We start from the raw sequence: 23,337 nt of genomic DNA on the forward strand, positions 1-23,337 counted from the left end.
CAGACATACAAGGTTATGATTGATGGTTCGACTTGTAGTGGAAAAATTATTGAAGCTTGTGCTTTGTTGGATGAAGTATTGGATAAGGGTTTATGTGCTGAAAGTTTGATTTTTGATGAGATAATTTGTGGATTATGCCAAATTGGCTCAATCTCTAAAGCACTGGAATTACTTGAGAAAATGGCTTTGAAGAATGTTGCACCTGGAGTTAGAGTTTGGAAAGTTCTCCTTAGCTCAAGATCCTATATTAATTTTGCAGAGGATACTTTCATCGGGCTGGTGGATAAAAAACAAAACTATGTGCATAGCTAGAACCTGTCTGCTTGACATTCTGCTATGCTAATGTTCTGGAGAACTGATTTGTTTGGCGGACACAAGACAAACTCAATCAAGTTATCAGAACTATAATTTCAAACCAAATATCAGTTGAACTCATGGACTTACTGCCAATTATTCTCGACTTCAGCTGGCCAGTCAAGTTGCTGAAGGTACTGACATGGTTTTAGCACTCTTGGATTCCTGTTGCATTTTCAGATGTATATGGTCTGCTACGGGTTTTTTTCTGTGAATCAATCATTCAAGTAAGCATTCCTGATGGTATGCCTCTAGGAATCCTACACATTCCATGCCACACATAGACTATTCTTTATTCACAAATTTTACAAGTTTAGCATAACTGGAATATTTAGTAGGATCTATAAATGTCATGATTGCAGAAAATGGAACCGAACTGCTAATGCAGATTATAAATTTAATCAAAAGGAAGAAATTTTATAATTCTCTGAATAACCAATGAACTAAAAATGCTATCTTCATCACTGAAGCCCAATATTCAATTCATGTATGTATCTCTTAGTTAAGGATAAGATGGCACGTGGATACAGTTGTGTGCATCAATTTGTGGTCACTGTTTTTGCTGCATCCTGTTGGTAGTCAATATTACAGCCTTCTCTGAGTCTGAACATAACTTATGCACTTGACTTGTGTGTTTTCATTTACTAAATACTTTAATTACCCAACAATGATTTGCTAATCTGTTTTGCTTTTTAATTAATTAATTTCCATTAAATTTATTAACTTTCAAATTCAACACTAATGCCCTCATTTCCTCTCTTTACTTTCCTTTTCAGCAACATCAAATTAATTTACTACCGATTGTGTCTATCATTTGAGTTGAAGATGAACTGTGGGAAACAGCAAAGGATAAATGTCTAAATTGTTCTTGTAAATAGTTGAAGTTTGAAGGTTAGTACGTAAAATGTTGGTGGTTAGGCGAACTACCCATTTTGTTTCTAAATTTTCCTGTGTTCCATTCCATGATATGTATAGTTGAATACTGAAACTGATTCTTGCAGCAGTCTCAATAAGTATGGGATTAATGTTTCGCAAGCTGAATTGCATCTTTTGTAGTATGGTTTTTGCAGGTGGCTTATGTAAAATCCACCAGTTCCTTGCTTTACAGGAGACATTTAGTCCTGAATAATGCACTTCACGACGCCTTCCTGGAGCAAGTTGACTGCACAAACCAAGCATGTTGGTCCGGTTTAAAAATACAAACCTGTAAGAGGTCTATTTTAGTTATTTTCTGTCTCGATAACGTATACATTGGAATTTGGAACAAGGAAGTTTGAAACCTATTATAACAATTTCTTTTTTTAAGATTATGTTCTCTCTCTCTCTCTCTCTACTTCCTCTCTCTATTTAATCTTTGTATTGTGAACACTTTGCCATTACGCCAAGATTTCTGAAGTGAGAATTGCATAAAAAGCCTACAAAACATCAACGAAGTTTTTCTTGAAATATCATTCCAACCAACACAAACTGATCAGTTCAAGAATCCTAGTGTGATGGCAAAAGGTTTACGCTGCACAGCAGTGTTTTGAAAACTGGACCAGCTGGTCAGACGGTTTAACTCTGCGAACTGGTTTCTGGTCTGGTTCGATATGGTCTGGTTTTTTCTACAACAGGGCAGCTTTAATTCTGAGCAAAAGAATTGTTAAATTTTTCACTATAAACTAAATTGTTCTAAGACACGAAAGACTTTTTAAAAGAGGTCGTGAATTCAAACCTTGGAATCCACAAACTTCAATATAGTTTACCTAATTTTTTAGAAGTTATTATATTATAACTCATAATTATTTATTTATTTACTTAAAAATGATAAAAATATAATCTAATTAGCACATAAATATTTTTATATTTTGTGTGATTTATGAATGATTATTATAACATTTGAATAACTTATATTTTGATGACTATATTATTATATTGAATATATAATATTTGGTTTGGATAATGAATGGCAATGAAATTAGTAGTCATATGTTAATATTAGATGATAAATGGTTTGAAAAATAATTATACATTTATAATTATATTATTACTTTTCCATTAATAAAATTCTTAATGAGAATATTAATTTTTTACAAGTTATTGTAAAAAAAATTAAAAATTAAAATATCCGGTTAAACCAAGTTGACATGATCCAACTGTGATCCATTCATCAAGCTAATTCAATGTCCAGTTCGATTTTCAAAACATTGATTTATGGTTTAAGAGCATTTTTGGAACAAATCAATCATAGTTCTTGAATTCATTTGTAAATGAATTTGTCATATTTAGTATGCTACAATCTAAAATAAAGAATTCAATTGAATTCCACAAAACTATGTTTGGAATAAATTCTTGAATAAAAATTCATTTGTCTTTATTTCTTAAAACACCCTTGACATACTAATTTAATAAAAATAAATAACAATCATCAATTATATTTATTATGCACAATATAATAACTTTTTTTTATTAAAATATAAATAATAGATTTCATATAAATAAGTACACTAATATTCCACGTTAATTAATTAATTATATAACCAGTAACATTCATCATAACAATTATTTTTAATTGATGTAAAAAATTTTGTTGATTTAAGTAATTAATTTCAAAACTAAAAAAAAAATAAGAATGTTATTGTTGTTTTTAATTGCATTTGAAAATAATTGTTGATACTCAGTTTTTATAGTTTCACAGTAATAATAACTAATGTTATTACTAGACTTAAAAAAAAAAAAAACATCATTACTAGTTTGAAATTTTTCAAAAAAAAAAAAAGGAAAAAGAATATAAATATAAATTAACGTCATTAATGAAATAACGTCGTTATAGTTTGAAATTTCCAAAGAAAATAAATAAAATATAAAAAAAAAAAGTAGAAATAGTTAAGATTATAGTGGAAGGTAATTTTGTTAATAAACATTTCAATGGTCAATTTTGTGAAATTTATTTACAAATTTTATCAATTTTAGTAGAATTTGAGTTAGGCATACCAATTCCGTAGAATTCAATTCATAGAATTTAAATATATAATTTTTTTTGATTTCAAACACAACATTTTAGATTTCTAAATAAATTCCACAAAATTTTCTAAAATTTATTTATCCCAAACGCAGGCTTTAAAGAGTTTAAGCTAAAGACTTTAATTTCTACTTAAAAAGTCTAACACCTCAAATTCTGAAGGACTTGCAAAATTGAGAAATTAAACTATTCACAAAGACAAATTGAAGAACCAAAGGATGCCTGACGAATGACTGGGAGAATATACTTTGGAAGGTCAAATTAAGAAAATAGTTGTTCAAATTGCCGGCTAGAGCAGGTGGGCGTCTGTCAGGAGAGCGGGAACAAAGATTTAGGTTTAACGAGGTCATCTCAGAAAATATGGTAAAGACTGGGAACCAATTTAACAGATTGACAGGCATATGAAACAAAAAACCACCAGCTGAGAAATGCAGTCGTACCAAGCCAGGCTAACCTGGAAGCTTGCTTAGTAGAATCTCATTTACCCCAATTGCTAACGTTTAAAAAACCTGCAGTAATAATTTTCATTTTGTTTTAATATGCTCCTGAGTCCAGAGGGAGAGAAGAAGATGCAAGAATTTTTTTAAGTTATATAACATAATTTCAACATTGATTGTTGATCCTTTTCTTCTTGGAATGTGGAAAAGGATAACTGTATCTATCTATGTTATTGTTAGCTAAAACAAGCTCTCCTGAAAGTAGATTTTTGCCATATGTTGAAACCGTTATCTCTAACGAGTTCAATTACCAAATGCCAACTATCTTTTTCAAGTTGGCCATTACCAAGAATTATAGAGAGAGCATGTGTGCGTACAGACACTAATGGTGAACGATTAGTATTAATAGTTGACGATCACTTGTAATTTTGAATCACCAAACCAATGATTACGAGTCATTGGGAAGGAAAAATGCTAAATATTGGTTCTTAACCACTCATTTGAATGGACCCATAAAACTAGTGCTAATTGCTAAGCTTACCTTTCATGGATCTATCCCGCATCTTGGATGGGTATGTATGTAGTGTTGCAAAGGAGTCGAATCAAGCCAAGTTGAGCTGGGCTTGTGAGCTTGATAGTTCTGCTCGAGCTTGGCTTAATAAATTTGTCAAACGAGTTCGAATGAATTTTTATCAAATCAAATTCAGAATAATTCACGAGTAGTTTGACTCATATATAATCTTAGATTAACTCATAAACTATTTTAGATTTAATTAGAGATAGGAAGTGAAACTAGATTTTAAAGTCAGGGAATAAGATATTAGACATAAATGTTAAGAGAGCAAATGATTAAAGCACAATTGAAATTCAACGTCTTCACCATAAATTAGCATTAATAATCCTACTAATGACTCATAATTAAAATTTTGTCTCCTCCTTGTAAAAGATTGTTTGAATTCTAATACTCGCTCAATAATAATTTTCTTTTTAAAAAAATTAAAGTAGAGAGACTCAAATTTTCAAACTTGAATTAAACTTTTCCGGCTTAACTGATAAATTTTTTTCAACTTAAGTAGAAATGAAGAACATTAGTAGAATTATTACACACTTTTTCAAAATTCATCATTACCGAATAGAATTGAAGCTGATATGGTCAATTACAGGATTTGCTTTTTCTTAAAGCAGAGTTAATATTCTGGTTTGCATTAGGGGTTGAAATAATGCTTAGCATCAAAATAGGCACACAACAAAAAAGGTGGCTCAAAAAATTGAATATATTTTATGCTTCACCTACCAAAGAAAAGTGGCTGCATGCATGGATCATATCCATAAGTTTCACATTGCTCAATTTAGAATTTAGATCTCAATTATTTTTTTTCTTTTGAAAAATCATGTTACTTATTTATCGAGTTCAAATTCTAACACATCCTGGATAATAGATGGAGGGACATGATTCCACTCCATCAAACTAAATATAAAACCAGCTACTCAGGCTAATATATGAACATATTGGTTCGCTGACTGCTTCACCTAATTAAAAAACAAAGAAGCACCTCCTTTGTTAGAGTGTTTAATGTCTAAATGTTAATTTTATTAATTAATTAATTTCTATAAAACACTAAATGTTAGAATATTAACGTCTAATAAAAAACTCCATCAATCTCTAAAAGTTATTCTAAATACTTACCACATTTATTCTATAATACTTGTTATGTTTGGAATTTCACGTCCCTTAAGAAAACCATTAAATTTGTCTAAGTTACAATAAATTATTGAGTAAATTGACTGTATTTTCCTTAATTTAATACTATTTCTCTAAGAAAATAATTAAATTGACATAATAATTATTGGTTATATATAAATGGTAAACATGAAAAATAATATTTATTACTCCTTGAAACCACAAATGTAACAAATATTTTAAACCATACTATTTTTTCAAATGTAACAAGTATTATATAACGAAAATAATATATTGTTGTGTAACAAAGCCTTAATCATTCTGTTCAAAAAGAATACTTTTTTGCTGTTAATTGTTAGTAAGCGTTGACAACCTTTAATGATTTAGGTTGTCAACACTCAATAGAACAAGCAACTATTCAAGTAGCAGCTTTATTTATTGTCAATATACATATAGAATTGTATAGGTTTATACAGGTAATCATCCTAATAATATTCAAAACGATTTGTAACCATAAAATTTGTAAGAAAAACTTGTCTGTCTTAACATAGAATATGTAATACCCAATAGGGATAGAGAGAGAGAGAGAGAGAGATTGCAGGCAGAGAAATATGACCACTCATGGAAATTAAAATTCACGTTTTATGATAATGACACTATATATACAGAGTTACTAGGCTAATGCTTCAGTCAAAGTTCTATCTCATATTGATAACATATAGTTTGAAGTTACTCACTGATTGCTTTGAAAATTACATATTCGTTCGTTGGACATTTTCAATTCTTGATCTTTATCCTATGCTAGATTGTCGTATCCATTTATGTTAGAAAAGAAATTTTGCTCCCTCACCGTGTAGAATAATTTAGGCAAGTTCCATCAATGAAAAGAAAAAGAAAAGAAAAGGCGTATTGTTACTAAACTATCCTACAGAAATTATACAGTTAGGAATTTGAAATGGGTCGAATCGAAAATAATTGACAAGTTTAGCCAAAAAAATAAATAAATAAATAAATATGAAGAATGATGATATAAAAGATAAACCTTAAATTATATACAAAGTACCTAGATTTTTGTCAAATATATTAGTAAGGAAATAGTTTTTAAGATTATACTATTTAATTGTGTTATAATATTACGTCCAACGATTAATTTTTCAATTAAGTGGTAGTGAAATATCAAAAATACTCTTAAAGGTAATTTCTGTATATGGACTAGATAGTGCAAAGCTATGAATATTGAGGTCCTTATTAATGTGTTTCACCAAATTGTAAGGACTATAAAGTAATTTATTTGAGAAGTACTTTTGATATTTCACGGCCACTTAATGGAAAAACTAACATAGATGAAATTATAATATAGATATTAAATAGTTTAATTTTGAAAATTGATGTCCTCACTAATGCATTTGAGAAAAATCAAGGGACTATATAACAATTTTCAATTTTACATTTCACCAATCTAAATCACCACTTCATAATTAAACAATAAGAAATAAGATTATTTTTGTTTGAGAAGGGGAGGTAAGGGGGCTGGAAGGAACCCTACACCCAAAACTGTAAATTTTTTATTTTTTCAATTTGACCCCTAATGGTTGAACATATTTCTTAGTTCGCCCCTTTAGTTTTTGAGTCTTACTCTGCCTTCTCTAATTAGAGATACATAGCTTTAGAAAATTCCAAATTGATCGATCCGAAACTGGTGGATATGATCAATGCAGCCACTTTTCTTTGGTAGGTGAAGCATAAAGTATCTGAACCACCATATTTGTTGTATGCCAATTTTGAACAACGTAAACTCATTGTCCTGTTTTGATATTAACCACTATTTCAACCGCTAATGCAAACCAGAAAATTAAAGGCAATCCTGTAATTGACATGTCAACTTCAATTCTATTCATTGCTAATATCCTACAGAAATTGTAAAGTTAGGAATTTGAATTGAAAATAATTATCGAAGTTTAAGAAAAAAGTAAAATTTCATAAATATGAAGAATATATGATGATATAAAGATAAAGATAGTATATAAGACTGACCTGAAATGGTGAATCGAGCTTGAAAAACAGGCAGTAAGAATCAATAGGTAGGTGAAGTGGTCATGATGGGGAAGACGGGCACATGAAAAACTAACTCACACCCTTTTCAGCGAAAGTGATAACAAAATGTGTATATATGTGCATGAGTTAGTAATGCACGTGCCCTGCTTCTCCATCTTGCTCACACACCCCATTCTCTCTGCAACTCCAGCCAAGAAAAAGGCAGAAAGAAGAGAAAGAGACAGAGAAATAGGAGAGTAGTTGAGAAATGGAGGGCATCTGCAGAAATTTGTGCAATCAGTGACCACTCATTTATAATTAGAAAAGAGGGAAATGAAGTGGTTTTAAAGGAAGGGATCTGAAGGTTGAAGGTATGGGGGGGCAAGACAAGAAATGAAAGGCTTAGTTGGGTGTGGGACCCTTTTCAAAAAGAGCACTGTATGTTTGTTTGCAATTGCAACCCCTAAAATTGCCCTAAAGCACCTTCTCACAGCTCACAACTACCAACAGGACCACAACTACATTACGTAAAAACTTCGATTTTTTAATCCTATTTATTCTAAAATTCAAGTATTTGCTAAAGATTTTTTTTTCCTTTTTTGCAATTATACCTTATTGTTTTAAAATTAAAGAAATATTATTTATTTTAAAATTATATATAATTATCGTGTTCGACAACAACTTTTGAATTAGCTTTTACTGTTCCCTATTAACAATAGTTTTTAAACGTTTTTATGAAATATTAGACACTCTAATATTTAGCGTTTTACAGAAATTAATTAATTTTCTTGACAATCATATTCATTATTTAATTCAACTAATTAAATAGCTAATGTTTTTTCTTATCATTTTAAGCTAAACTATTAATTTTTACCAAATGCTCAACTACCAGCTAAAAAATAATAGCTAACAATTAACAATTATTAAAATTAATATATACTAAAACAACTAATATTATTATTAGGCAAAAAAGAATAATTAATATACGGAATATGTCACATTTATAAGTTAGTTATAAGCACTTGGACTTATAAAATCTCATAGAGAAATTACTTTCATGGGTCAACTTTATATTAAAAATTATAGTTTTAATTTAATTTAATGAACATCTTTAATTTATAAAATTATTTTATTAAATATTTTTATTCATAAAATTAATAAATATAAATTTTATTTTCAAGATAACATAAATTCAATCAATAGGTATGATTTTTTGTTTTTATTAGAAGTTATTCAGTTTACGCATTTTTCAATTATAAGTTTGTCATGTAAACTAATGTGTATGCCAGTTAATGTAATTAGCCTCTATGAATATTATTTATTGTTAATTAATTAATATTTGCATATATTAATTAAACCGGAAACAAAGTGGAATCACACGTGTTTGTTGGTACAGCACCTGATGGATCCAACAATCTGCAAAGTGCATATATTGCTTGGCACCAAAACCCCTGTTTTAAAATGGTACGTGACAATTATTTATTCAATTATTATATGCCTTGCCATGACATATATATTAAAAAAAATGCACCTTGGAATCGTGATACTCGTGATTTAATATTTTTTAATAATAAATTTAAATTTAAATATGAGAAGTTTTAATTGAATTTAAATATTAATCTTAGTGATAATTACTTTTATATAAAATTTTAATTAGGATTATAATTAAATTGAAATATTAGTTTCTTTTTATATTAATTATAAAATAGTATTTCTTGAGATTATTAATTGAGCTGGTAAATTTAAATATTAATTCTTTAATAATGTCATTAGTTATAATATAGGTCTCTCTTAATTCAAAAGAATTTTTATAAACACGGTGATTACAAATTTTATGTTCAGACCATGAATTACATGTACTAGGCATGAACATGATTTGGTTCAAATCTGAAATGAATTGAAATTGTATCGACATTAAACTATAGTGAATGGTTCCCGGTTCTAAACTATAAAAGTGTCACTCTTTAGAACTACCGATTTTAATTTTAAAGTTGTTATTCGGTTTCAAAAAATTTGAAATTGGAACTGCATCGCAACGTCATGATTTTGGTTTTAGTTAAGGTTCTTTAACGATTTCGAACGGTTCATATAATTTTATAATTTACAAATTAGAGGGCATTTTTGGTTTAAAATTTAAAAAATTATGAAATAAAATTAATGAAAAAAAGGATTTGTGCTTTTTTTTCAAAAATTAAGCTGCATATTTATTCGCGTGGGATTTTGAGGAATCAAATCTCATTTAGTTATAACTTAGCTTGTACAAATCTCAACATGACACAAAAGCAAGTTATTAAATTCATAATCATGGTAATCTCTTTGTACTCTTAGCAATAGGAAAAAAAAAAAAAAGGAATTTAAATCCTTGAATTTTTCTTCAATGTCATCATTGTTCTAGCAACATAGGGTTGTTGAAAATAAAATAGTAAACTTAGTAAACTTAGGCTTGAAAATGTGAAAATCATTATATATATGAAACAAATTAAGATGATGCGAATCGCATCTTAGTCTGCTAACTAAAGTCAAAGTTTTATTTTAGGCATGAACTTGATTCTAAAATTGTCGATTCTAGTTTTAAAAATAGTGAAATTGTAACACCATCGCTTTTAAATAATTTTATAGACGATTTCAAAACCATATATTCTGATTTGAACTCGAAATTAGATAATTTTTTTCAAGTTCTTTAACTTTTTTTTAATTTTCTAGCATGTGTAAATAATAAAAAAAAGTAATAATACATTATAGTATTAAAAAAGACTAAAAGGGTAAATAAAAGGCTTTAAAATTTATTTAAAAAATTATAACAAAACAAAAATAAATTTGAAATTTTTTTGATAGTAGTTGAAAGAGAGAAAAAATAGGACTTAGGACTTAATTTATAAATATTATAATATAAGTTGTAAAAAAATATAAATTAAAAACATTTAAATGGAGTTTTTTTTTTATTTTTTTCACACTTTTCTCACTTACAATAAGTTACATTTATTTTAATAAATTTTGAGGTGACGTTAATTATTAAATTTAATGGTGAAAGTTTAAATTTAATTTTAAAATTTATAAGTCAAGTGCAATTTTTTTTTTAACAGTGTCAAACTGAAACAATTAGTTCTAAACACAAATCGATAGTTTTGATTTAATAAAAAAAAATGAAATCAAACTGTAAATATTAAATTTCTGGTACGATTTAAAACCTTCACTGTTGCCATGGTTTGATTTTGTTTTTGATACGTTTGGTTTCAGTTTGATTTTCATTTGGAATGAATCGTGATCATGTCTATTCATTCAGTATCCCACTTAAAAGTTCCGGTGTTTATGTCTTATTAATATTGGATATATGTAATCAATAAGATGTTAATTAGGATAGTAAATAACCTCAATTCCCGTGAGGTGGGAACACATATTCGAGTTCCGGGAAGCACTCAAAAACTTTTACACTCTATAGCTCGAGGGAGATTACACCTTTTTGATTGTACCAAAAAAATATTAGATATATGTAATAAAAATATCTTATTATCTAGCAAACAATATTATCCTAGCCATAAAACCTCCCAATAGACAAAAAAAAAAAAAAAAAAAAAAAAAGAGATTGTGCCAATCTTTTGGTGCTTTTTCCTCCCTTTCCTTCTAAGAATGGAATCCAATATGTATCCTATCATATGGAAATAGAATGATATCCTGAATCACATACTTATAGTAATTACTAAGAAAAAATTTTATATTCTAGTATATGCACACTATATTATTTTAAAGATTCATAAGAAAATAATAACTAATAAGCTTTGGCTTATATGGTATGCATAGAGTTATTTATAGAAGAAACTAACATTTTACATTATATATAAATTGATTTTTAATCAATAAAATAAAAGGTACATATATAAATATTGGATTTACACGTACAATTTTAAATATGAGACTAATCTTATTTCAGGATTCTTATTATCCCAACCAATAAATAAGAGATACACTTTCTTGCTAATTGTCCTTTTTTTTTTTTTTTTTTTTTTTCCTCTTTGTGGGATAATGGTCCTTCCTTCTCCACGAGATCACAAGAACTTTTGTTAATTAGGAAAGCAATAGCAATCTTTTAGATCATAAGATCTTGTGCTTCATTCTCCACTAATCCAAAACTTTAAACTAGAAGAGATGCAAGTTGTCATCATCATCAACAAGGAATGGTTGATAGCTACAACTTTTAAAATAGATATGGCTTGCCTAATACCCATAACTGCCACATTTATTGGACTTTCCAAAACCAGGGATTCTGCCATTGCATATATAATTACCATATCTTGCTAAAATTTGGTCACTCTATCACTCTCCATTATTCTCTATTAATAACCCTACTTTTGCCTCAACCCCACCTCTCCTATAATAATATTGCTCCATCATGCTTGTATCAAATAATGAAATTAATAGCAAAATCAATTAATATTGCTGTGAAAAAATTATTATATGCTAATGACTTTTTTTAGGACTGAGAGATCTCAAATTTGAATCTTGATGATAGCAAATTTAGTTTCTTAACAACAAATTTAGTTTCTTAACAACAACGCCAATTTTTAGAAATTTTTGTGGTTCTTTTGCTATTTAATTGTTTATAATTTTCTCTAACACTTGCTTCATATTTTTTTTTTATGAAATTTGGAAATGTTATTCTTTGTTATGTAGCTTGCAGTAATATTTTTGGTTCACGTGATCTACAATTCAAGAAAAAACAAATTATAGCTAGTCACCACTAATATCCAACAATGAAAAAACTTGTGCAAACGCATAAGAATGTATGAAATTATTTTTGGAAAGGGATGTAGTGATGTTAGTATTTGAATTTCTGATCTGTTATGTATTATAGGTTTCAACCCATAAATAGCAGAAAATTAGTGAAAAAAAAATGTACATTGTTAATATTATTCTTGAATGGCTTCCTGCCACATAACATGCAATTTATTCTATGTCTTAATCTCAGATTTAGATGTCTCAAGTTTTGCGACACAATAGATTTTAAATAGCTTTACTATAGAGACTAAGATGATGACCGTTGTTACCCTATAAGTAGTAGTTAAGTACTCTACGTTGTGTTTTATATACTAACGTGATATAATTTAATTATTATGTTTCTTCAACAATTATATTACTCTGTTGTAACTCGAATGAGATCGCTCATTGATAAAAAAAACTCTTACGAAGTTGATCATTATGGCTTAAATCATCAGTTCGATCCTCTACAATACAAATTTTCTCGAGCTAACCCCTTTACCTCGTGCAAGTATCATAAAAATAAGTATTGCTCTATTGTACCTGTTTTTGCTTTTCTTTGAAGCAAAAACAAAGACTATTTAAAAGAAAGCATATGTAAAGTCTCTTTTAGACACAAGTTGGAAGGTGAGATTTTCAAACACTTATTAAAAAAGATTTTTTTTTTTTCTTGGTGTTAAACCATCCGGTATTCAAAATCAATTGGCTTGACTAGTCTTGGTTCGTGTTGGACAGGTCCATAAAAAGAGCAAAATGCTTCCTCCTGAATATTTAAAGGAAGTTTATATTTAGAATTCGAATTCAAGATTTCTTTTTTCCAGATAAGCATTTATTTTACTGAAAGTTCTTCTGAATTTTTTTTAAGAAAATAAAATTATGTTGGGAGAGGTATTATGTCATTAATTGAGAAAAAAACGCAATGAAAATTGGCTTTTTCAATAGTATTTCCAATATTGATTTGCTTATATATGTACTTGAGCATTTGCAAGAAGCAAGGATGACCGTTAAAAACGTGGGAGTTGATGTAACAAATCGTAGGGGAATTCGTTTCTGATTCATAATGTCACTGATTGTCCTTTTTTACTAGGCCCACACCCACTCCCTTCAGACTGCTAGTTCTAGTGGACTCCCATGTCTCTTCTCTTTTCCAAGTCCAAGTCGCAGATGCTTCTCATGTCCTATAACATAACATATTTTCCATTCTTTTTCAAACGGTGGAAAGTTTTAGTACGAGCTTGTATTTGTAAGCATTCGTTGAAAATACAGATTTCATTTCAGGTTTCGGCGACCTAAACTCAAAACCTCTATCAAGTATTTAATTAAAAATTTCAATGTTATTCCTAATAATTAATTAAGTGATTTGATAACATTATTTTAAGTGTTGTTATCAATTTAGTATGGTTAGAGTTTTTGTTTTTTTTTTCAAATAATATTTAAATGTTGGGTCCAAGGATATGTATAATTTGGTTGCATCGAAAGAGAAAGAAATAGACAGCATAAAATGAGTAGACATCCATGTTCACTTCACAAGGATTGAGGAAATCTTGAGTGGGCTATAAGAAAACAGTGACCACCAGTACCTAATCTCAATAGCAATTGTGAGGTCCAGGGAAGAATTAAAAAATTCAAAGCACAAGAGGTAAATAAATGGAAAGGGTAGATAGAAAATGAAAATCCCCTTTTGTTCTTCTTGATTCCTAGGTCCCCACGAATATTTGTCTTCATCAAATATCGATACTTCATTTCAAGAGACTTGTGGTGTGGAATTAGAAAAAGAAAATTAGGGGGCAAAAACAATTTCAAAATTTAAAGAGGGTATATGAAAAAATTGAAATTTTTTATATTTTATAAGATAAATTTTTAAAATATTTTTTTTATTAAAAGAGGGGGCGGAAGCCGCTGATGGCCCTCTAATTCCACGGTTAAGTATGTAAGGTAGCACATCGTATCTATTTATATATTTAACAAAATTATGATTTTTATAATAGGAAAAATATTTTTCTTTAGTTTATTGATAAAGTTTAATTATGTTTTATTTCAGTTAAAAATAAATTATGGATCCTAATATTAAAAGTTGATGTAAAAAATAAAGTATTTTTCTTATAATTATTATATGATTCTAAAATTCAAATCGTAATTAGGAAATTAAAGCAATAGAGAATTTTGAATCTAAGTCTTTTTCAAATTTTGCAATACATAGGATTATTTCTTTTTATTCTAGAATAATTTTTTAAGAATCACTTCAAGCTCGTTGATATATTATTCAAGATTCAGAAGAATAACTTGGCAGCCTTTGTTTAAGGATACTTCTGTCTTCCATAACCAATATTGATAGCATAGTATTAGAGAGAGGAATTCAAATCTAAATCTATTGTCAGATCATACATATGCCTACGATTAGATTATGATTTAGTGTGCTTGATAGCATCAAGTTTAATTTTAAGAACTGATTGAATATATAAATTCACCCCTCATCTTAGCAGCATTAGTCTTATGATGTCCTCAATTGTCAAATATCCTTAAATAGAAGAGCTTGGATGCAAGGTTAAGCACTAAAGCCACCTAAGTACTAAGAGTATTAATATTAATATTTTAAATATAATAAAAATAAATAAATATGACAAACTAATAATTTTCATATAATTGTACTTTAATTGGACCATATATAAATGCGAAGCAGGGCATCCACATTTTCAACTTTATGGCTGGACGATCTTGTACTCTTGTGCTTAAGAATTTACCTATTGACGTGGCATTCCACTCCGAAACTACACAATTCATTGATAGAGATATATTTAAGAAGCTAAATATAAACAAATAACATATAATAATATTCAAAAATTCCAACATACATTAAAAAAAGGTAAAGGAAATCATTTTTAATTTAGAGATGTCAATTTGCAAACTATACTTGACATCAGATTCTAAAATTAAGAAAATTTTACTATTAATTAAATAATTAATTTAAGAGGAAAAGCATGGAAGTAGGTAAAGGTATTATTATATAATACTATTTGGTGCATAATGGACATATCAGTCATAACCACAATAATCCAACAATAGTGGAGCCACATGATAATTATAATTAAGTTAAATTAATTTTGGGTTTAACTGTTTTTGGTGGATGAGGCCAACACCATCAAATCATGGTGTGCACATTTCTTTGTCTCATGTGTAAGTTGACCTTCTTCAAATGTTGACTCCTGCAGTGTAAAATTTCAACAGTTCAGATTCTTAGTATTCACTTAATTAATTGTACATGTCAGCATTAACGTAGTGGTGAACAAATTTAATTCTTATTATTTAAGATTTGAAATTAATCTAGTGTGGTATGGAGAAAGTGGAAGTGGAGTCGACCCAATGCTTTTTTATCAATTTAATGAATTTTATTTAAAAAGAGAATTATTCCATTATTAGGCTGCCTGAAAACTGAATTATATCTTTTTCTAAACTTAAAATTGAACTGTGTAAAGGATGAAATGAAAGTGAACTAAATTTAATTTTTTTTTTATAATTCTAGTGAAAATTAAAATTATTTAAAATCACAAATCAAACTAAACTTATCAATTTGAGTAACTGAATTAAAAATAAATTAGATTGAATCAATTCAATTTTTAAAATCAATCGGTATGTACTCATTCATATTTATTGTCTAGTCCACAATAATATTATTATCCTAGATTTGAATGTCAAATAATTAAGAAAAAAAAACAAGTGGCATATATCTATATCCTATAACTTTATTCATAAAGTATTAATTTTATACATAAAAATTATAAGCATGAAATTTCGCTTGATATGATTAACTCATGCATGATATATTCTCTATTAACGATGCGAAATAACTTCCATTACATCGTTATATTAAAAAAGAAAGAAAGAATCCAAAATAATTTGGTCTAATGGTTAACAAAGAAAGAAATAATCGAAAATAGCTTGGTTTATTGGTTGAAAAGCATTAAATCTGGTGATTGAAGCGCACTAAAATCATGGAGTTAACATCTAAGAGAGGATTTTAAACGGTCGCTTTCAAACCTAAAAAGGATTAATCTTTCATTTAGTAATTGATAGTCAAATGTTAAAGGAGTAACATTTTGTAATCTATTTGGCTAGACGTTTCTATTAAATGGGTCTGTAAGAAAATTAATATGAATGCTTACTTTCTTGCTAGAGCTTCTTATTCTCGTATTGGTGTATATATTATGGGATTCCATTCCAAGTGTACTTTGAAATTTTAGTAACTCAAGTTCTATTCTAGATTTAAAAAAAAAAAAAAAAAACTAATATACATATTAAATCATCTAATACTATAAATTACAAATATAATAAATATTAAATACTACCTTAAAAGAAACTATTATCCAACAAATCTTAACCGTACGAGGAATAAATACATACATTGGGCTTGTGTATACGAGTATTTTTCGGGAGACAGCCAAATCAACTTTATATCTTGAAGCTTTTGTCTTCTTCCAATTGAGCTCATAGTTATGATTAATTGAGATTTTTTTCTTTAATTATGATTTAAGCACAATTATAATGGATGGAATTATGAGATTTTACTGTATTGTTTTCTAATCAAGTATGCGGTTAATAGTTAATCCCATTTTTAATGTCATCGTCGTCATCGCAGCGCCACGTTTAGGTCATGAAATTTAACACTTTCTTAGGTAGCATAGCTAGGCTGCCGATTTGATTTGAAGATCACCATTAATGATTCAACTGAGCGACAACCATGGATGATTATCTTTAGTTTTTACTTTTTAGTCTAATCAAAATAAAAGAAGTCATATTTATATTTCTTGTTCTTGTCCGACTTGGAACGAGTTGATAGATATCTACCGTTGAAAAAAAAAAAAAAAAAAAAAAAAGAACGTTTCTTATTGTTCTAGAAAATGTTAATTAAGTAGATTCATCATATCACATTACCAAAAGATCATGTCACAATTTTCATTGGAACAACCTGAAAATATTAATTAAGTAGATTCATCAGATCACATTACTAAAAGATCATGTCACAATTTTCATTGGAACAACCTGAAAGATCTAAAATGTAACATGTTTATGTCGGAAATTTTGTCCGTAATATACCTACATAGATATTTTTAATATCTTAGCTCGTTGTAATGGAAATTGAATAGACCCAAGTTGGTAAAGTGCATTTTTCCTAATAATATTATGCAATATTACAAATGCCGAGTACATAAATTCATCTCTAAATTTTGTTATTTAATTTTGTGGCACCTTTAATCTTTTTATTTTAATCAATCAAATACTTCAGCTTATAAAACTATGTCTATTAAACAAATCAATTTTTAAAATTGTTTTATTAAACACTTCGTTTTGTAAAATTATAGCAATTAAAACTCATTAAAAATTTAAAAATTATGAAAATTATTGTTCTACAAGTCATACTAACTACATATGAAATTGATATTTTACAATTGAAAGCCAAAAACTCTAAAAATTATTGATATTAGTTTCAAAAGATGTATAACATTATAAAATTTATAAATTCAAGTGTATGATAGATCATCTGTAAACTTCAGGATGTCATAAGGTTAAAATTATAAAATTTAAGAGTAAATTTATATATTCAGCCATATTACAACCGTAATGAACTCTAGGAAACTAAAAATTAAAATAGGCATTTAGCTCCATAGTAATAGCTTATGCAACTAATAAACAATAAGCTTAGTGGTTTAGGAATACTCAGACTTCGAGTCTTGTCATTCTATCGCTTTGTAACTATAGAAAAAAAAAAAATCATGAAAAAAAAAAATAAATTTTCAATGTTATTAGTACAAGCATAACTCTCTATGTTGATTGCAATTAATCGAAGTTAGAAATGACTATGGGATTGAAATAAGCACTTCGTTGGAAGGTTAAATTGGTAACCTTATGGTAGGATTTCAATAATTGGAGTTACATTATTCTGTAGGAGTGTGGGGTGGTGACCAACAAAATTGAAAGTTGGAAGAGTGAAAAACAAACCATGTTGCCAAACAAACGACCAAAGCCTACTTGAGGATTTTTCAATCGTTGATTGGTATGAGTAATATTTTCTTAGTTGGACATGACTACATAATAATAAGATAACATATTTTTCTTTCATTGGTCTTATTTTATATAATTAAAGAGCTGATATTATTTGATTTCATCAATCTTATCTTATAGTAGTTGACCATTTTTGCATTCTAGTATAAGAGCAATGTGGAGTTTAAGCAATCCAAAAAGATTTATTATGGGAAAAAAGAGCAACTCAAAATCTATATTTTCAAGATTAATTTAATATCTTTTTTATTTTTAGCCCCACACAACTATTATTCTTTTGTTACATCTTTCGTTACATGAGGTTGAAATGTTAATTTACATTTTTGTATGAATTATGATACTAAAAATGATTGATTTTATTTCAGTTCTGAATAAAAAAAGCGAAGTAATACAGAATAATCGATTTCAGTTTTATTAATTTGGTTTGGTTTGGAATTATACCTTACAGATTGCATGTCCCCAATTAGGATATTTATTTTCAAAAGTTAATTTCAATAATTCTTATACTTTTATCATTTTCTAATTACATCATCCTTTTATTTATTTGCTAGTATTTCAACCATAAGGTTAAAAAACATAAAAGATGGACAAGGAATAGGAAGAAATAATAACAAAAAGTAACTTTTAAATCATTAAATTTTATTTATAGAATTTTTTGACTAATTTTTACTTGGTTAATGAAAAAATAAGATAAATCTTAAGGGAAGGATAGTATAAACTAGAAGGATCATTAAATTAATTTTTAGAAGTAGAGGTTATGATTAATATTTTAGATTGAGCATTTATCATTAAGCCAGAAGTTAGTGTGTAAATTTTTCTACTTAATAGCACCATTCCAAATGTTATGTTTTCACTATGACTTTGACCCATCTAAGCTTTCACTATAAAATAATTGCTGCCAGAGCCGATTTCACTTTTTAGATCAATTTAATTTTTAAACTTATTTAAAATGATTAAAAATATCCGGTTTCACTTTTTAAATCAATTTAATTTCTAAGCTTATTTAAAATGACTAAAAAAATTCATATTTGACATTTTGAGTCAATTTAATCTCTAATTCTTCATTGTACTTATAATATTAAAAATTAGTATGAATAAAAAAATCATATTTACCATTTTAAGTCAATTTAACCTCTAATTTTTGTTGTACTTACAATATGAAAATTATTATATCGACATTTATTAAAACTGTAGTTGGAATTGAGCTGACCAATTTATTAAAAAATTAATTAATTATAAAATATAAAAAAATGATATATGAAGTATATTGTATTTCTCTTTACCTTGATTGATGGTTTTGAGGTTATAAATTTGTATTAATTTGAACATTTTAAAATTAACCTCGATTACAGAGTTATCACGTATGAATCTATTCATTTTTCATGTTAAATAAATTAAATTTATAATGCATGTTTATAAATTTATTATATTACAAGAAATGATGTTTTTATGAATTTTAAATTTATATTTATAAGTGTTGAAAAATTTTAATTTGAGTGTTTTTAGTGTATGATAAAAAAGATAAAAAGTCAATCATGTTAAATTAAATCAATTATTAATTTATAAAAATAAAATAAGTCTAAATGTTAAATTGACTTAAAAAGTGAATTCGGATCTTTTTAATCATTTTATATAATTTGATGGCTACATTGGCCCAAAAGGTAAAATAAAATCTGCTAAATAAATTCAGAGACTAAATTGACTTTTATTATTAAAAGGGACGAAATAGAAATACATTCAATTCAAAATATAAAAAAGAGAGAATCAATAACAAACTAACCATTTACAAGGGTGAGTTTGTCTTGGGCTCTGGACTCTGTTAAGTAAAAGCCCAAATTTGAAGGAGCCTGATAGGCCTTCTGATCCATATTGATTAAGATACTAGGCTTCAACTTTCAACTTTCAAGCCCTATGGGATTTGGGCTTTAGACTTTATTCAAATGAAATATCTATCTATCCCTTTTTATTATATTATATTATATATTATCATCATCGTTATCATTATATATATATAAAGGAGAATCATAGTCATTCTCGTGAGTGTTTATATGGCATCTCCCGTAAAGAGAGAGTTCATAGAATTGAGTATTTGATTTTTAGTTAACTAGGAAAATTTTGGCTCTTAAAATTAAATTTTACGAGTTATAAATTATAAAATATAACTCCACTATTTAACATTATATTTATTGTCTTCAACATAATATTATTGATATTGCCTAATTATTATTTCTATCACCTTAAATATGTAAAATTACTCAAATATTTTTATATTTTTAATGAAATTAATTAATGATGATTTATGATGATGTTTTTTAAATTTTTACTTTTTAAAAATTTATTTAATTAAATCGATGACGATTTGTGTATCGATGAGAAACATGTTGTCTATTATTTTTCAGATTTATAACATACAAATATAATCAAATTATTTTAATATTAATTTTGTTAAATATTAATATTGCATGTGAAAAAAAAGTTATTAATTATATGGATTTTGGATTAGCAATGATAAAATTAACCAAAAATAAATAATTGCAATTAATGTCATTTTTTGTATGTGCCAAATTAATTTTGAGATAAAATTTTATCATTAAGTTTGTTCTATATTAATATTGCAAGTAAAAAAAAGGTATTAGTTTTATGGATTTTGGATAAGCAAAGATAAAAATTGACCAAAAATAAATATTTACAACTAATGTCATTATTTGCATGTGTCTTACTCTAATGAAATGATGATATAACCATCTTAATTTGAATAAACTTTTTCGTCTTCTTATTTTCCTTCAAATATTATTTTAAAAATCATGTTTCACTTTATTTAGCATAAAATTTTTTAATTTTACATGATAATGTTTAAATTTAAATTATGAAATATTATGCAGCGTGCGAATCAGAAAACCGCCTAATTATATTATAGTTAAAAGGACTTTGGATGATGTGGCAAAAGTTTGGAGAGTTTTAGAGTGTTTTTTTTTTTTTATAGAATGGAGGAGTGCAATCTAAATTAAGGACCAGTTTGGTTCAACAATTTATACCAATTATTAGTTGGTAGCTAATGGGTTATAGTAGTTAGCTGATTTTTTGTTCATATTTAGTAAAATTTAGCAGCGGTTCCTTTAGCATATAAGATGACTATTAATAACATAATTATTTTTATATATTATGGTATACAATGTATATATATATATATTTAATTTAGGTGATATATTATTTTTTTATTTTAATGCATTATATAGGTAAAAATATTAATTAAATTCTTAAAATAATATTTAAGAAAAAAATTTTATTTTTAAATACCTGTAAATAAAATGACTATAGAAATATTAGTTTGAAAAAAAAATTTTATAGTAATTATTTGTACGAGGTTAATGAAGTCTAAACTAATATAAATATAAATCAGCTACCAGCTTATACAAAAAATTGCAAAATGCACTTGATGGAATAATAGCTTATTGAAACTTCTATAAGCTATTGGTTACTAATTAAAAAAAGCTGACAATTATTATAACAACTATGATTGTCGAACAGGGTCTTAATTAGCTTCATGGTAACAATGCTAGGATTTAAATTTAAAATATTTATAAACAGCAAATATATAATATAATTAAATAAACATGATCACCTTCTCTGTTGTTGTCTCCCTTCATGCTTTTATCAAATTAACAACTAAATAAATAATACTCCTTCCATCTCGTTTTATTTACATAATTTGACAAAACATGTATATTAAAATTCGGTCAATAAAAATCATTTTATCATTTTTTGCCCTGAACTCATTAAGATACTAATAAAATCACTCATTTAATGGACAATTATAAAAGTTATTACGAGAAAAATAATTGTTTAAGTATATAAATTTAAAAATACTATAAATATTTTAGTACGTAAAAAAAGAATAATTAGGAGACATCCCTTTGCGTTTTTAGACTATTGATAATTATATATTAGTGGAAAAATCTATTACACCACAACTTGGTTTGCACGCCACCTGAAGTGGTGGCTAGGTGATCAAGACTTTGTAATTTCCCTACTTGATTAGGGTTTCGATCCTCCATGAGCGCATTTCGTTATGCATGATGTCTAAGTGTTGATTCTGTTGTCGATGAGCTTTTCTTCAAGTCGATATTTCTCAGGCTGAATATGATCCAGTACTCAGGTTCGGTGCATGATCTTGTAAGAAGGGGTAGAGTCTCTTTCGATATTCAAGAGTCGTGTGTCCTATGGAGTGTCTTAAATTGAGACATCAACACCAAGTAGGTAGCTCGAACCGATGTGGCCATGATTAACACACCTAGTAGTTCTTTTTATTATTATTATTTTTTTTATTTTAAGCTTGGTTGCACCTATACAAGAATGCTTGGTTCGCACGTATACGTTTTAGAATTAGCATAGTAGTTTGACCGATTCTAGCGAGAGTCAAAATCACCAAATCTTTTCTCTTAAGATATCCAAAAATTGGAATAGACGCAAAAGCCCAACTGCTCGTCGTTTTCATCAAGTCGGTCGCATTTGCACTTTTCAAGTTTCAACCAGAGTTAACGCGCCAATCGTCTCTGTTTTACATCTCCGAACAAGTGTCTCTCGCTCTCTGCCTCTCTCTCCCTGTTGATGCAAAACAAGGTAGAGCTATATTCAAAAAAAAAAAAAAAAAAAAAAAAAGCAGGAAAGACTAGAATGGGTGATCACCTAGCTAAAGGAAATGAATTCGAGAAGAAAGCAGAGAAGAAGATCAGTGGCTGGGGTTTATTCAGTTCTAGATACGAAGATGCTGCTGACTTGTTCGCTAAATCAGCCAATCACTTTAAACTCGCCAAATCTTGTACGTCCTATTACTTATTTGATCAATCGATTGTTATAACACCTCTTCGATAAAATCTATCGAGATTTTCCAATTAATCGGAAATTGTGGAATTCGATTGTGGTGATAATACATAGCTTGTGTTTTTTCAGGGGATAAAGCTGGATCAGTTTTCCTCAAATTGTCAAATTGTCATTTGAAGGTGATTATAATGCATTTTCATTTT

The 23,337-nt window shown here is 27.6% G+C and overlaps 1 protein-coding gene and 1 long non-coding RNA gene across 5 annotated transcripts; one reads left to right on the forward strand and one right to left on the reverse strand.

Annotated features, from left to right (window-relative positions):
• On the forward strand, positions 1 to 1,659 carry LOC105648068 (pentatricopeptide repeat-containing protein At2g38420, mitochondrial; the record flags this gene model as incomplete). Of its 4 annotated transcripts, none has more annotated exon segments than XM_037637379.2 (3): positions 1 to 597; positions 1,131 to 1,245; positions 1,411 to 1,659. In XM_037637379.2, a coding segment is annotated over 1 exon segment (312 nt), but the record flags the coding sequence as incomplete, so codon positions are not given.
• Positions 1,660 to 6,878: 5,219 nt separating this feature from the next.
• LOC110010943 (uncharacterized) lies at positions 6,879 to 7,807 on the reverse strand. Its single transcript, XR_002285998.3, has 2 exons — positions 7,508 to 7,807; positions 6,879 to 7,381 (listed from the first exon to the last, which is right to left on the reverse strand). It is a non-coding gene; the product is annotated as an uncharacterized LOC110010943 (long non-coding RNA).
• Positions 7,808 to 23,337: the final 15,530 nt, after the last annotated feature.

Source organism: Jatropha curcas, chromosome 2 (genome assembly GCF_041381405.1).
Source record: "Jatropha curcas cultivar XTBG-Jc1 chromosome 2, XTBG_Jcur_1.0, whole genome shotgun sequence".
Taxonomy (NCBI): Eukaryota; Viridiplantae; Streptophyta; class Magnoliopsida; order Malpighiales; family Euphorbiaceae; genus Jatropha; species Jatropha curcas.